Consider the following 16,035-nt stretch of genomic DNA (forward strand, 5'->3'; position numbering starts at 1 on the left):
TCTGTGGTTTCCTGTCTCCATTTAGATCTTTAGTCCATTGTGAGTTTATTTTTGTGTGTGGTGTGCATGTGGCCGTCCGGTGTTCCCAGAACCATTTGTGGAAGAGACTCTCTTTTCCCCACTGGATACCCTTGCCTCCTTTGTCACGGATTAATTGCTTGTACGGGTACGGCTTTATTTCAGGGCTCTCTGTGCGGATGTGCCGATCTGTGGGTGTCTTTGTGCCAGTCCCAGACTGTTTCAGTCATTACAGTTTTGTCATAAATCTTGAAATCTGGGATTGTGACAGTGTGAGCTTTCTTCTTTCTCAGGGTTGCTCTGGCTGTTCAGGGTCTTTGTGGTTCCATACCAGTTTTAGTATTTTATTCTAGCTCTGTGAAAAATGTGGTTGGTATTTTGATAGGGATCACATTGAACCTGTAGATTCTTTTGGGTAAGCATGGGCATTTTAACAATATTCTTCCCATTCTCTGTGGTCCGATCTTACACCTGTTGAAAGCTTTCATTTATTCTCTCCATGAAACTGCTCTGGATTTTGTCACTTTTAATGTTTTAAATGTCTTGACCTAAGGTTTTTGTTTGTAAATAAACCTCAGTGTGCAAGTGAAGGAAGGAAAGTAAAACATTTGAAATGATGTTAAGGTGCTACTCAGGAAACCAAGTAACTTGAAAAAAGATTTTTTTCTAACCCTTTGATGATATAGTTGAACATTTTTCTTTCCAAAGTGTATATCCAGTACATGAATAATTTACTTGCATCAGACAGTATGCGAGTTGAATACGGAGCACATGGTATGTGCCACGGACCCTTCTAGGTTTGGGGCAGGGCGGCTTCAACAGAAGGGGAAGGTAAACAACCAGCCTAAATCAGTGGGAGGCAGGCTATGAAAAAGGAAGAGTTCATCAGACGGTGATGATGCTGTGCGGACAGAGGGAGGAAGAGGGCACAGGTTCAAATAGGGTGATCAGGGAAGGCATCATCAGAGAGAAGCAGCTGACAATTGAGCTGTATGCTGTCGGCGATCTTATTTTTACCCTGACAACGAAATGTAAGTGGTGCTTGTGAGGTCATAGATTTTTCTTTTTTTTTTTTTTAGCCTTACACCATTACTGTGTATGCATTCTGTCCCATTTTTTTGTTTTTTTAATTTTTTAAAAATTATTTTTTCATCTAAAGTAAGCTCCATACCCAATGTGGGGCTTGAACTTAAGTCCCTGAGATCAAGAGTCCCAGGCTCTACCGACTGCACCCAGGGGCCCTGTCCCATTTTTAAAAACTAGGTTGTAAATACAGTTTAAACATGTTAAATGTAGTCAGCTGTCATTAATGGCCTCATGATCATTTTAATTTTCAGTTTCGTTGATTTCATCTGTCGTCTCGGGGGAAGTAATATCCAAAATAGCAGAACAGTACACCGTTCTGTGAGAGGGTTGTTTTTAAAGCCGTCATACGGTTTAGGGAAGGAGATCAAGCCAGAAGGTTTTTCCCTTTGGCCTTGTCTTCCTAGCAGCTGAACACTCCAGGAGGACTCCTGACTAGGAAGAGAACTGAGCGTTTATAAAGTAGTTTGTACCTGTCTCCTCAGCTTTTTTTAGCATAAAGAGCGGCTAACTGATCAACCAGAACTTTATTAAGTAAGCGGCTGGCAGCGTAACCCTTTCCTGCCATGCTGGAGTGAATGTTAGCATGCGGAGAAGGGAGCAGCGTTCAGAACTTAAGGTAGTTGGCGGGTTACAGATCAGGCCTGTCAGAAGAACGTCAGGTGGATGCCCTCGGGAATCAGCCTTCCAAGGTCACGTTCTCCTTGTGATCACGCGGTTGGTGTAGCAGCGCCCGCCCACGTGGCAGGGGAGGTGCCTTCGAGCCAGCCTGGCCTGTGGAACCCGGCCTCTCTCACTCTCTTTTCCTCAGTGTCCTAGTGTGAATGTTTGCTTTCTGACCAATTCTTTAGGCTTAATGGGACTGTTTGAAAAACGTCGCTTCAGAAAATTCCTAGTGTATGTTGCCAACTTTGATGAAAACGATCCCCGAACTTTTGAGGGCATCGATCCTAAGAAGACCGCCATGCGAGAGGTGTACAAGAAATTCGACTTGGGACAAGATGTCATAGACTTTACCGGCCACGCCCTGGCTCTCTACAGAACCGATGAGTAAGTCTTCTGCGGTGCAGACTTCTGTTTTTCTTGGGATTGTCGCTAAATTTCTTAGTTCTCTAAAATGGACGTTCTGGCAAAACGAGTAGATAACCATGTTATTATATTATGGAAGGTTCCAGCTGTAAATTAGCGTTAGAACCTTTTAGGTAAAATATGAAAGTAGTGAAATAAAATGATTTCAGAAAAACATTTAAGTATTTATTTTCTAATATTTATTTCCTTTATTTTAGCTATCTAGATCAGCCATGTTGTGAAACCATTAATAGGATTAAACTTTACAGTGAGTCTCTGGCAAGATATGGCAAAAGCCCGTACCTTTACCCGCTCTACGGCCTCGGAGAGCTGCCCCAGGGATTTGCAAGGTCAGTGCCCGTCGCTAATGTCCCTTCTTCTGCAGGAAGACAGGGCACGCGGTTGGGAGGGATGAGAGGTCTGTGAGCTGTGAGATGCTCTTTTTATTGGAATAAACTTTGTATATAACGAAAACACGGATGTACCGTAAAAAGTTCACTTTGAGTGTACAGACGTGTGTGACCGGCGCGACACTCGAGAAGAAAACGTTGAGTCTGGGAAGCTCCCTCATGTCCCCTCATGAGCCCCCCCCGGCAGCCGCTCCGTCTGTGACTTCTTTCTCCTCCGTCCCCACGTGTAGTTCTTCGGCACCATTGCTGAAAAGACTTCTCCAGTTGTGTTGGCGTCTCTGTGGCAAGTCAGTTGGCCGCAGATACGTACAGAGCTGTTTTGTCCCAGCAGTTTATTTTTCGTGTGCTGCTTCCATAGCATCCTGATTATTCCAGCTTTTCATTTTAGAAGACTCTTTAGAAGTTGTTGTTTTTTTTTTAAGGTTTTATTTAGCTGAGAGAGGGAGCACGAGCTCGGGGTGGGGGTGTAGGGTGTGGGGGGGCACTCGAGAGAGGGAGCTCACTGCTGAGCAGGGAGCCCGACACAGGGCTCGATCCCAGGACCTGAGCTGAATGATGGCAGATGCTTCACCCACCAAGCCACCCAGGTGCCCCTTGAAGACTTTATTCTTGAGTAGTCTCTACACCCAGCCTGGGGCTCAAACTCCAAACCCACAGATCAGGAGTCACCTGCTGCGCCGACGGAGCCAGTCAGGCTCCCCCTGATTATTCCGGTTTTACATTAAGTCGTGAAAGCAAGTAATCAAAGTCAGCTCCATTTTTTTCCCCCCAAAATTGTTTTGGCTCTTTTAGGTCCTTTGCATTTCCATATACATTTTAGGACAGCTTGTTAATTTCTAGGAAAACAATGCTGGGATTTTACTGGGATTGGATTTAAATGTACAGGCCAGCTGGGGCTGACGTAGCCCACTCCCGGTTTTCCAACCCCGGAAGGTGCCGCGCTCTCTGTGGACTTCGGTGTCATCTCAGCGGTGTTCTGAGGCTTTCGTTGTAGGGATCTAGCCCCTAGTTCACATTGGTTCACAAGTATTGTTATTTAGGTGCTGCTGTTAATGAAACTGTCTCAGTTTTATTGTAAAGTTGTTTGTTGTTGAGAGTGAACATTCTTGCTTTATTACTAAGTTTTGTTATAGGGTTTTTGTAGATGGCTTTGTCGGAATGAATTCCTTCTTGGCTGTTGGGTTTTCTTAGGAGTGGGTGTTGACATTAAGTTAATAATGCACATTTTCTTTATGCATTACTGTGGTGAACTGTAGATTGATTTTGGGATTTTAAACTGGCTTTGCATTCCCAGGGTAAATAACATTTACTCGTGATGTGTTTTCCTTTTATCGTTGGATGTGATTTGCATGTATGTGCGTACACACACATGAATTAGAAATCGGGCTACTCAGGTGTCCCATTTAGTTCATCTCTTGTGTTTTACAAGAAATTTGACCATTTCGGGGCACCAGGGTGTCTCAGTGGGTTAAGCCTCTGCCTTCAGCTCAGGGTCCTGGGATCAAGCCTCACATCGGATTCTCTGCTCAGCAGGGAGCTTGCTTCCCCCTCTCTCTCTGCCTGCCTCTTTGCCTACTTGTGATCTCTCTCTCTGTCAAATAAATAAAAAACCTTAAAAAAAAAAAAAAAAAGAAATTTGACTATTTCTCGTAAGTTCTTGAATTTTCTGTTGTCCATGATATATGTATATGTTTTAAAGATTTTATTTGAGAACAAGAGCACACAGGCAGGGGGAGCAGCAGAGACAGAGGGAGAAGAGCAGGCTTCCCACTTAGGAAGGAGCCTGACACCATGCCAGGCTCGATCCCACAACCCTGGAATCAGGACCTGAGCCGAAGACAGACATTTAACTGACGGAGCCACCCAGGCGCCCCAAAATATATTTTTTATTATCCTTTCAGTGTCTAGGATCTGTAGTGAAGTTCCCACCTTTCATTGTTGTGATTGGTCATTTGTATTTTTCTTTTTGGTAGGATTTTATCAGCTATTAATCCTTTCAAAGTACCAGATTCTTAGTTTTATTTATTTCCTCTGTAGCTTATTTTCTATTTTATTGTTGTTCTTTCTTAATTTCTTCTCCCTTCATGGGTTTAATTTTCTTCTAGCTTTCTGGAGTTGAAACGTCATTGATGCTTTGTCTCTAACGTGAGGATTTAAAAGGTTTAAAATTTCTCTCTAAATGTGTATCATTCATTATGGCACCCTGTTTCTTCTTTTTTTTTCTTTAATCCTTGGGTTTTTTGAAGGTGTGTTTAATTGCTAAACATTTGGAGATGTTTCTAAATATTGTATTGTTATGGACATCTAATTTAATTCCATGATGATCAGAGAAGAAACTTGTAAGATGTTAATTTTTGAAATTAAGGCATAATTTATGGTCAGATTTTTATTATTTTTTATTTTTTTAAAAGATTATTTTAGAGACTGTGTGCAGAGATGGGGGAAGGGCAGAGAGGGGATAGAGGGGATGCACGCAGACTCCCCGCTGAGTGTGGAGCCCACCGCAGGGCTCGCTCTTGCAACCCTCATAATCAGGGGCCCCAGAGTCGGCGGTCACATCAGCGACGTGTTTTGGGGAGTGAGTTAGCTGTTGCAGAGAACACGCAGCCCGCATGTGTTGCGCCACGCGCAGTAACGGGAGCCCGTGGAGCCGCTCCCGTGTGTCCGTGGTGATTGTGTGTCCGGCTGTTTCTGCGGGAGTGTCTCCCGCCGGAGTGTGGAGTTCCCGTTCCTCGGTGCAGGCCCGTCCGTTTGTACTTCATCCGGGCAAAGCTCTTTTACCAGCTGATACTCCTTTCCACTGTTCCACAGTAAATACCACCATACCCGTTTGCTTACTCCTTTTGTGGTTTTTGTCATTCTTTTACTTTCGGACGCTCGTCTATTTAAGTGAGTCTCTTGTAGAAGCAGATAGTTGAATATTGCTTTTCTACCCAGGGCGACAACTCTGGCCTTTCATGGGATTGGTTAGCTCATTTATGTTCAGTACAGTTACTGATGTGGTTGGGATTAGATCTGTTGTCTCGTTCGCTGTCTTTTTCTCCCCCCATTTCTGTTCCCCTTTCTTCGGATTCATCAGCTATTTTTTACGATTCCAGACTAACTCCTCTAGTGGCTTTGTGGCCTTGCCTTTTTATCTGCATAGTTCAGCGCTCTGCACACTATGGCGTGCATCCTCTGTCGGCTTCTTTGCAGTGAACGCTGTGCTCAACGCCGTACGCACAGTCGAAGCGGCTGTAGCCCTCTCCGCTTCTCGCTCTCCCCTGCGCTGTCGCGGCTGCTGTCGCGCCTACTGTCGCGGCTGTGGTCCGGTCTCCGCTCGGATCACCGGACAGCTCAGCCCTCAGCTCAGTGGTGCCGTTTCTGCCCTGACTGGTCAGTTAAAAGAAGGGATGAGGGAAGGAAAAGGAACCGTTCCCCCACATTACTGTGTTTGCTGCTCTTCTTTCTTACAAATCCTTGCTTCTGTCTCGTGACATTTCTCTTCAGCCTGCTGTGGCGTTCCTGGAGTCCAAGGGCTGGTGCCGGTTCCGTCACCTTCACTTCCGTGGGACTTTGGTTGGCTGGAGAGGTTTCCAGGCAGCACCTTCCAGCCACCACCCGTCACTTGCATCCTGCGCCGCCGTGCGTGGAGTCCATACGGCTTGCCCTCCGGCTGCTTTCCGAGAATCCCGTCGCTTTCGGGCGGTGTCCCGAGGGTCTGCCGCTGTGGTTTGGCTCAGGCCTTGCCTAGCTGCGCGGATGCGTGTGTTTGTGTCGATCGGGAATTTCAAAATCCGTTACCCGCTTCAGATGTTCCTGTTTTCTCTGTCCTCTCCCTCCGGGACGGTTTTGTCATGCTGGATGCGGGGTAGGATTCTGTTGTCCCTGCGGCGCCTTTTTCTTTTTTTTGTCTTTTGGTTTCTCCATGCTTCATATCGGATAAAGCCTGTTGATTAGTCTTCAAGTTCACGGACTCCTCTGTTTCCAAAAGACTATTAATCCCATTCAGTGAGTTTTAACTTTTTCTCTGGTACTGGACTGTCTACATGTAGAACCTCAAGTTTTTAAAACTGTTTTTGAGATTGTTTACTCACTTAGGCCCCAGTGAATATATTTGTGATAGCGTGTTCTTGAACGTGGTGCCTGTCCTTGAATAGCTGCCGTCAGTCCCCTTCGCATCACAGCAGCGGGAATCCGGGTACCGGTTGGTCTCGACAGCTTTTCCTGAATCTACTTCGAACCACGTTTCTTGCCTCCTCACTTGGCTAGTGTCGTGTGTGCACATGTGTGCACGGGGCCTGGTTTTCGGCACACTCCAGAGAGGCCGGGCTTGCTGGGGGAGGGGGGTGATTTTGCTGGAGTCGGCCACTCTCCTGGGACTTCGGGAGGTTTGACTTGACTGACCCCTTACTGGGTGGGGAAGGCAGTGTTTGTCCCAGCAGAATCCTCCGTGTCGTGCAGTGAGCTGTGCGGCTCCTGGGCGGGAGGGGACGCTCCTGGCGGGGACCGGCTGTCCGACGTGGCAGTGGGGACTTCTGAGCTGTTAGCGCCGCAGGCCCTCAGCTCGTCTCTGCTCAGCAATGGCCCGCTTAGCTGTTGCTTCTTGCTGCATTCCTTGCGGTCTCTCTCACATTCGAGCCCTTCTGTAGTTAGTTACGGATTTGAAGAGATTTTATAGATTTGGTTGCCCCCCTTTTTGTGGCACCCCCCCCCCCAACTTTCTCCTGTCCTGCGGCACCTTGAATCCGCAGGAGTGCGGCTTCCTGCTTCTGCTGGAGGCGCTCCTGCTACAGGGACTGGGGCAGTTCCTTTGGGGGAGGAGCCACAGACGCCACACCCCACTGCCCCTCTCCTTTGGTTTTCGTCTCCAGTGTCTGCTGCTTTTACTCCCTCTCCACGGACTCCACATTGGGTGTTATTTTATTATTTTATTTCTGTGCAGGAAGATAAGACCGACATGAGCTGTTTCCCCATCACTGGTCAGTGCTTTTTTTTGGACTGGGTATTCCGAACTGTGAATGGGAGACTTTGTTTCTGGTTCTCACTCTCTTTTGTAACTGTAGCTTTGGTGACTTTTAAATGAACCCCTTCTGGAAGGAAATTGAGCAAATATACATTGCTTGTAACTCAAGATCTAAGAAAAACTTTAGTAGTTGACACAGTTATAAGTTGTCATCTCTAACATTTTTTTAGGCTAAGTGCCATTTACGGTGGTACATACATGCTCAATAAACCCATTGAAGAAATCATCGTGCAGGATGGAAAAGTGATTGGTGTGAAATCTGAAGGAGAGGTAAGTAGCGTTTTCACAATTTAAAAAAATACTATGTTCTTGTGAAGAAAATGGGGCCTGATGTAATGTGGTATGGGCATCGATGCTGGATTTCACATTTTATGGTTTGTTATACTAAGGACGAACTAAAGATGTGGTTTTATTTTTTAAAAAAATTTACTACTTTCTATAATGTTATTATTGCTTACGACTGAGAAATACATTATGGATAAAGTCTTAGTGGTATGTGTTCTGTGTTTATGTAGTGTAGGTTGGTGCCTAGCTCCTGGATTTTCATTTAAATTTAGCTTTATTTATACCATTTAAAATTTATTGGTTCAATTTGGGGTTGGTGGTTACTGAGCATTTTATTATTATTATTATTTTTTTTTTTTTAAAGATTTATTTATTTGACAGATAGAGATTACAAGTAGGCAGAGAGGCAGGCAGAGAGAGAGAGGAGGAAGCAGGCTCCCAGCCAAGCAGAGAGCCCGATGCGGGGCTCGATCCCAGGACCCTGGGATCATGACCTGAGCTGAAGGCAGAGGCTTTAACCCGCTGAGCCACCCAGGCGCCCCCATTTTATTATTTAATAAGGGTTTTAGCTGTGGAGCTGGCCAGGTGGAGTTTCAAGTAGTGTTTCCCAGATTCGAAGTGAATATTGATGAACTAACAACTGTCAGATAGTTAGAGCTGCTCCAGAGCTACGGATAGAAAAATATTGGTGTCCCTGAACGGTATTCCACGGGTTAGGTCCACGTAATCTGTGCTCACTGGTTGGCCGTCTGAGCGAACCTTCATTACTGCAGATCTTTCGTGACTCCCGCGTGCGTCCCGCAGGATGGGTGTTAGAACAGGGACCGGTTGGGAGGAGTTCACCCGCGTCTGAGGCCTTTTCAGTGCAGTGCCGCCCCATTTTGTTTCCCACAGCTCCTCCTCTCAGGCGATCACAGAGTTTTTTTTACTGGGCGCAGTCACGTATGACAATGGCCCTTAAATACAGTATTTCACTGAATCCTAACAGTGACATTTGAGGTTAGGGACGGCCAGGATTTGAAAGCTGTCTGCCTGATGTGAAACCTGTAACTTCGTCACACTGTGCACAGTTCCCTCACCTGAGCAGGGGCTCCGAATCCATGGATCTTTCCCAGGAGAGTTTGTTGGGATTGTTGGCAGAACTAGTTTTAGGTTACCTGTAGTTCAAGAATAACTTGCGGTTAGCCTTATGAAGGTGACAGATGGCATTAAAGGGACAATGGCACTGGTATTCTGTCTAGAAACTTTGGACACTGATTATTGTCAATGGGACCTCAACGTTTCGGTCAGGTTGCTCGCTGTAAGCAGCTCATCTGTGACCCCAGCTACGTCAAAGACCGGGTCGAGAAGGTGGGCCAGGTGATCAGAGTCATCTGCCTCCTCAGCCACCCGATCAAGAACACCAACGATGCCAACTCCTGCCAGATCATCATTCCCCAGAACCAGGTCAATCGGAAGTCAGGTGAGTTACGAAGATCAGCAGACGTTTGTAGAAGTTTGTTAGAATTTGCTGCGTGTTTCATCCCGGATTTTTAGTTTTGTTATAGTGAAGAAACTTAGGTTACCCGTGGGGAAAACAGATGTGACGGATTTTGCTCAGAGAGATCCTAAGTCCTCACTGTGAAAGGCACACATTAGTCCTGGAGCCCTGCCTCGCCCTCCCTAGTCCCCCACCTTGGACCTCCAGTCTCTCGTTCTAGAAGGACAAACTGAGAGGCTGGACTAGATGAGTGGTCACGGTGTCTCCTGACTCGAATACTGGCCTTTGGGGGTTTCTTGCTTAGTACGTGACCCAACCCCACTGTGGTTTTGAGCCAGTGACCGTGCTTCTATGTCATTATTTGTCGAGCTCATACTGAAATTTGATTTTAGCAGTGTGTCGGAAAACAGCTTCCTCTGGTTAGGCTCGGGACTGACTTCTAAAACTGTAATTCCTCATCTCTTTGCGTTGAGCAAGTTATTTTCATCTCCTCTACTTTTCCCACCATTCTTTCAGGCAGAAGCCTAACTTTATTTCTGAAAATTCAACTTAAAAAGGGTTGTCAGCTTTTAAACAGCTATCTGTATTTATTTTTCCATGTAAGAAACCAGAATCACCTAAGATTAGGACTGCAACGAAGGGATGTTCGGGGGGTCCAGGCAGACCCCAGGGTTGAGGAGAAGCCTCGAGAGAGGAGAAGCTGGCGGCGACCTCACTGGGGAGTGAGGCACTTTCTGAGCGGCGCGCAGACAGGGAGAACCCGTGGGACGGAAGAACAGCTTGTGCCGATTTGCAGTTTGCTTGAGAAACTTGGTCCTTTATATAAATCCTTTCTTGGCTGTCGGAAAGCCTTTCCAGTCGCTGGCCTTGGGGAGGAAGACTCCAGCGCAGTCAGGTTTTGGGCGGTGTGTGGGTAGCGGTGCAGGCCCACCAGCTCCCGGCTTGGGAGAGCCGGGGCCGGCGGTCGGCGGGAAGTGGCTGATCTGGGCATACTTCCCGGAGGGCCCCGTCGGCCTCCGCGTAGCCCTGAAGCTGAAGGCGCAGCTCGCTGGGACCCGGGTGGGCCGGAGGCTGGGGCCAGGCGGTGAGGTGGCCTTCCTCGTCCGCAGATATCTACGTCTGCATGATCTCCTCCGCGCACAACGTGGCCGCGCAGGGCAAGTACATCGCCATAGTCAGCACCACCGTGGAGACCAAGGAGCCCGAGAAGGAAATCAGACCAGCTTTGGAGCTTTTGGAACCAATTGAACAGAAGTGAGTGACGTGTTCGTGGAGATGAGCTCCGAAGCAACACGAGTTCTGACTTGGCCGCAGCCTGAGCCCTGGGAGCTGCCGGGCCCGGGAATTGCAGGCGAGCGGAGAGGGTGGACTTGCGGTCGCCTCACCCGCCGCCTTCACTTTCTCCCTCCAGGTTTGTGAGCATCAGTGACCTCCTCGTACCGAAAGACCTGGGGACCGAGAGTCAGGTGAGTGCGCGGGCTCAGGCGGGTGCTGGGCGCGGCCGTCGGCAGGGACCGTTGTAGTCAAGCCCGTGTCTCTGATTTCCCTTCAGATCTTTATTTCCCGCGCCTACGACGCTACCACTCACTTCGAGACCACCTGCGATGACATCAAAGACATCTACAAGAGGATGACCGGGTCCGAGTTCGACTTTGAGGAAATGAAGCGCAAGAAAAACGACATCTACGGGGAAGACTAAGCAGCGCGCGCGCCCGTCTCGGACAGACGCAGCTGGCCCGGGCCGCGCGCCGTCCGGAGTCGCTGCTGTAACCCCCGCGGCGCCTGCGGAGCGCTGTCCCAGTCCGTACTCCTCCCCTTCCTCATATCATGTATTAACCCGTGCTCACGGTGGGGCTCCTCAGAACTGGCAGGTTACCACATTCTGTTCAGTTTAACCGATCTTGGCTTTTTTCCTTAGTGAAGGATCAGTCTGAAGACGACCCTGTGATCCTGACACAGAGCACCCGATACAGTATTTGTATCTTTTAATCAGTGTAGCCTCCGCGGCCGTGTGCTTCTGCCGCTTGAGAGCCGGAGCGGCACCATGCGTGCGCCACCTGTCCCATTGGCATTGAGATTCCCCCCGAATAGTCCATGACTTGGGACAGCATCCCCGCGTGGGCCCCATCCCTCTACATCTGTGTGTCCCGTCAGCTGTTAAGACGGGGCCCGCGGAATACAGCCACAGGTCGGGGTCGCGCGGACCCACAATTCTAACCCAACTCCAGACCCGAGCGTCATTCCGGAGGAAGCCTGTGTGCGGTGTTTTCACCTGGTAAAATGGATAAGAGCAAAGGGGAAAGAAATCTGTGGTACAGCAGGTAAACGTAGAAGCTTCTTTTGTACCGCAGGTGTGGCTTCCTCAAGGACCAAGCTGCGACGCAGTATTGATTTGACAGAGCCTCCGCTTCAGGGATGTCTGTCTCCAGTGGCTCCAGATGATTTCTGTACTGCAAAATAAAGCCAAACTCTGGAAACCACTTCCTTCTCGGGTGCTCTGTTTGCGTCCTGGCGTTAAGAACTAGTGAGTATCGTTCTGGTCCAGGCCCAGCGGCTCGCTGCCCCCCATCCCGCCCCGTGCGGCTGACACCGCATGGGGGGGCGCTGCGCTCCATCCCCGACCGCACGGGGAGGCGCAAGTCTAGATGGATCCGAACAACCCTGCCAGCTGTCTGGCTTCACTGTGAGTAGACCCCAAATGACGTTCTTGACACACAGCGGCCCCAGTGGAGAAACCACTGCTTTTACCGACAGGATCTAAAAGCCCGGCAAGCCTCTTTCCCTTAATCCTTCAAGCTGTCAGCTTGGGATGCAGGCAGAGGCGCACGCCGGGCTACAAGCACAGAGAAAAAATAGCAGGATCTCTCCAGTCTTCATTTCCCATGCGTCTTGAACACCTGTACTACTCAGGTACAAGGCCCGTGGGGAGCAGGGATGGCGAAGGCCGTCGGGAAGAGCGGACGGTGCAGAGAGCTACACTCCGTGGCATGGTTAGTGTAAAAGCTAGAAAAGGTGCTGTGGACACAGCCTTGGGGCTTGTTGGAGGGTCTTTGGCAAGAGGGAGAGTAGACCCGAGGTGCCATCAAAAGATGAGCCAGGGGCAGGTGCTTAAGTCACTTGTCTGTCATTTCTGGTTCAGCACGCCCCGTACCGTCACCGTCCTCTCATCAGATCAAGTGACTGGGCTTCCAAGCCAGAAACAATCACGTGGGCACCACTTGGCCAGCAGGTAGAGAGCCGGTGAAAGGCTTGCGAAAACCTGTGCATCCCGGCTCAGCGTTCCTGCTCCTGGAGGAAGCAGTCAGTTCTGTTAAATGGCCTACAGAGGGCCATAGCATTCCCCACAAACTCAAATTTTGCTTTAAAGGAATTCCAGAAAGTTGATTTTTTTAGTTGTCTTTATTTAAAAAAAATGAAACAAATTAGTTACAAAAATTTGTTCCAAATAGATACTATGTATCTACATTTTTTTGGCTTGGTTTTGAGTTCAAAGATTAGGGTAGAAATTATTTCTAATACCATAAATAAAAGATTTTCTTCCTCAGAGGGCTGATTTTTGTAGTACAATATTTACAAAACTTGAGTAAGTGGAAACTGACAAGTTTATAGATCTGAACATAACTTACTGTAGTGTTGCTAGAACACCCGCCTGTGCACCACGTGAGATCCTAGCTTGTCCGAGGGCGGTGAAGCCTGGAACACAAACTGTAACATGCACTACCTAGCCTTTCAGACAGGAACATGCAAAAACAAAGCTGTTAAAATACTTATTTTTGCTACAACTAAGTAAACGTGTTTGTAAAATTCTTTTTAACAGTGAGCTTAATTAATAGTTTCGAAGGCTCTCTGTAAAAAAGGAAGATAATTTAAACCAATGTGACCCTGCAGCCGAACGCTAGTGGACAGCTGGCGTCCCGCTGTGAACGAAGGCCGCGATTTTACAAGGTGGAAAGAAACGAAGGAAAACTCCCAAGTTGTAGAACAGTGATTTTTCAAATATGAGAAAACTGCTGTTTATCTAAAAAGTTTTCAAGTAAAAGGAAACGGAATTGTTTGGTGGAGGCGGCGTGGTCTAGGCCCGCTGATCACCTGCACAAACACAAAATTGATGATTTCATCTTTAAACAGAACAATCAAGAAAGGTTTTAGAAACAGGAGGCCGTCTCACGGGGACTTATGCATGTTCTCTTCCGTCTTGGGAACAAGGTGAACTGCAGGCGACGACTGGTGTCCTTCAGAGGAAACGGGCTACTCTGAAGCAGGTGGCCCCTTCCAAAATTCCCACTTAGGCCAAACCGACAGCAATTCCGCCCCTAACACAGACCGAAATTTTACAGCATGATGTGGGAGGTGAAGAGCAGTTTGCCAACAACAGCTTTCCTCAGACACAAATGTCAGTGTCTGTCATGCCCCGTAAACACAGGAGAGTTCTGGAAGGCATCGTTACCAATAGCTGCTCTTAAACGGAGCTGCTATTTTTGGTATATTTTCAATGAAGTTATTTACATCTGTAACAAGGATGCCACTATTTTCAAAGACTTCTCTGGAGACAGTTGGCTTTTCTGTAAAGAGAAGAAAAAAACACCTTTTTTGGTGAAAAATTCTTTGATGTATACTTTTGAAGCATCAGAACTTTTATTTAAAAAACAGTAACGAACTTTCATGGAACTGCACTGAATCCATGGAGGGAGGGGAGGGGAGGAGCGGCCCCGGGGAGGAAGGTGTGGGGCTTTGGGAGCAGCCGCCAGGGGCTGTGGAGGCTGAACAGCTGCCTTCCGGAGCTGAGAAGCTGGGTGACCCTCACCGGAAACCCGAACGTGCGTAGGGGGCGGTGCGCCGGGCCGCACCCACCGCAGCCCGGAGCTGGGCTGCCGCCTCTGCGAGAACACAGCAGGCAAACACCGGGTGGGCACGGATCCAGCCTCCGAGCTCCGTGCGCAGACGCTTCTAGAGTAGCCAGCCGAAGGCCATGCCTTTACCTGTTAGGAAGACTGCGAACCGGGCATGGACGTGCTGGATTTGCAGGTTTAGCAGGCATTTTAAATGTTCGGCCTTCGTGGGTGCTCGGGAGTCACACTGGTGGTAAGGAAGCGGTTCGATGAGATTCGCGCTCTGACAGGATTTCAGTATTAAGTTCTTCCTGCGTGCGACCGAGTCCACTCTGCAACAGACACGGAAACGCGAACCAAATTCAGGTTCGGTATGAACTTGCAGTTTACTTTATCCCGCATCTTAATTTTTAGCTGTTTTCCTCCTCCACTTCCTGCCTTCACCATACTTAACAGTTCGACTTCCGCTAAAGAACTCCTGCGCCGCTTCTAACCTCTGTTCCCCACGACACACTTGGCCTCGCAGACGTCACTGTCGCCCTGTCCGCTTCCCTCAAAACACTGTATGCTTGCTGACTCCCTCTGTCGATACAGGTTTTTACAGAGTACAAGCCTCGTGCCAAGCAAGAGGGACATGGACCTGTTCGCGCAGCCATGCCGCTCGGCCAGCCTTCGGCCAGTCCTAGTGGGCCTCTGGCTGCACACTTTACCCTACACCAATGCCTCCAAACCCCGTTCTGCGGTCACCACGCTCTTAGTCAGATCAACGGCTTCACTAAGGAAATTCCGGCTGCTACGTAATTGTCATTTCTCACTTCCCTTAAAATCTTTTAAGATTCTTTTTAGAGCACGTGCATGCATGCACCTGTGCAAGGGGCAGCAGGAGGGAGAGAGAAACTTGAACAGATTCTGTGCTCAGCACAGACTCCAAGGTGGGGCTCGATCTCCCGACCCTGAGGTCACGACCAGACCTGAAATCGAGTCAGACGTTTACCCGAATGAGCCGCGCAGCCCTATGACCTCCCTTAAAATCTTGCAACTACCTCTTTTCTTCCTCTTTTAGCGGAAAATATTTAACCTGTCAACGTCTCTCCATCTGCTCTCCTGTCCTCTGTCAGCCTCTCCTGCCCACTGAAGGAAAGCAAACTCCCCCAGGGCCCTGCACTCCAGGGACGAGCACCGTCTGTGTCACTGAGCTGCATTTTCCCCTGCGTGCACGTAGATTTATGTGACTGGCATCACACTGCACACTTCTATACGTATATTTTGCATTTGGTTTAAAATTATATACGTATGGAATCCATGTATCTGTCGTATTTGCCTAGAAATAGATCTGAGGTTGGTTTTGTAGTTACTGATAATCACCCATGGCTATAAACATCTTTTAGAAACAGCAGTTTCTAAGAGCTAGGGGTGTTTTTGGTTTTAAGTTTTAGATAAATGTCTCCAGAAGCCACAGGATACAATGTTTTCGGACGAGTTCCTACTACACCCGCTCTCAAAAGTGAGTCTGGCACCATCTGGAGGGCCTGTTAATGGGCCAGCAGCAAGCGTACCTACGCGTTTACCTACAGTCCTCTGAATGTGAAATTAATGGATGCTTGCCAGTTTCATGGGTGTACCGTAGTACCTCGGAGCTTTATTCGTGAACTTGAACCTTTCCTCTGAAGTGCTGGCTAGCCACCTCCTCAGAAACTTCCAGCTGGCCTCTGCCATCCTCCACACCACCCCCCACCTCAGCCCGGGCAAATCCCTCCCAGACGTGACCGCATCAGCTCTGAGGTCCACTCAGACCTCCTGGCTTGCTTTTCCTCCCACACTGGTTCTAGATATTGCCTCTCCCAGACCTCTTCTCTT

The 16,035-nt window shown here is 48.4% G+C and overlaps 2 protein-coding genes across 5 annotated transcripts in view; one reads left to right on the forward strand and one right to left on the reverse strand.

The window, feature by feature from the left end:
* GDI2 (GDP dissociation inhibitor 2) overlaps positions 1 to 11,829 on the forward strand; it is a 28,774-nt gene extending 16,945 nt beyond the window's left edge. Inside the window, exons 5-11 of the mRNA XM_046011714.1 lie at positions 1,953 to 2,151; positions 2,388 to 2,519; positions 7,755 to 7,854; positions 9,160 to 9,331; positions 10,459 to 10,603; positions 10,761 to 10,815; positions 10,902 to 11,829. Of these exons, the coding sequence (XP_045867670.1) occupies positions 1,953 to 2,151; positions 2,388 to 2,519; positions 7,755 to 7,854; positions 9,160 to 9,331; positions 10,459 to 10,603; positions 10,761 to 10,815; positions 10,902 to 11,048 (950 nt within the window). The 3' untranslated portion in view covers positions 11,049 to 11,829. The remainder of the gene's footprint in view (positions 1 to 1,952; positions 2,152 to 2,387; positions 2,520 to 7,754; positions 7,855 to 9,159; positions 9,332 to 10,458; positions 10,604 to 10,760; positions 10,816 to 10,901) is intronic.
* A 904-nt stretch (positions 11,830 to 12,733) lies between these two features.
* The window catches only part of TASOR2 (transcription activation suppressor family member 2), a 77,233-nt gene continuing 73,931 nt past the window's right edge, over positions 12,734 to 16,035 (reverse strand). For all 4 annotated transcript variants that reach the window (XM_046011184.1, XM_046011183.1, XM_046011186.1 and 1 more), the window contains 2 exons: positions 14,329 to 14,510; positions 12,734 to 13,911 (listed from right to left, as the gene is read on the reverse strand). In XM_046011184.1, coding sequence (XP_045867140.1) covers positions 13,793 to 13,911; positions 14,329 to 14,510 — 301 coding nt within the window. In that variant the 3' untranslated portion in view covers positions 12,734 to 13,792. The remainder of the gene's footprint in view (positions 13,912 to 14,328; positions 14,511 to 16,035) is intronic.

The sequence above is a fragment of the Meles meles genome, chromosome 7, assembly GCF_922984935.1.
Source record: "Meles meles chromosome 7, mMelMel3.1 paternal haplotype, whole genome shotgun sequence".
In the NCBI taxonomy this organism is placed as follows: Eukaryota; Metazoa; Chordata; class Mammalia; order Carnivora; family Mustelidae; genus Meles; species Meles meles.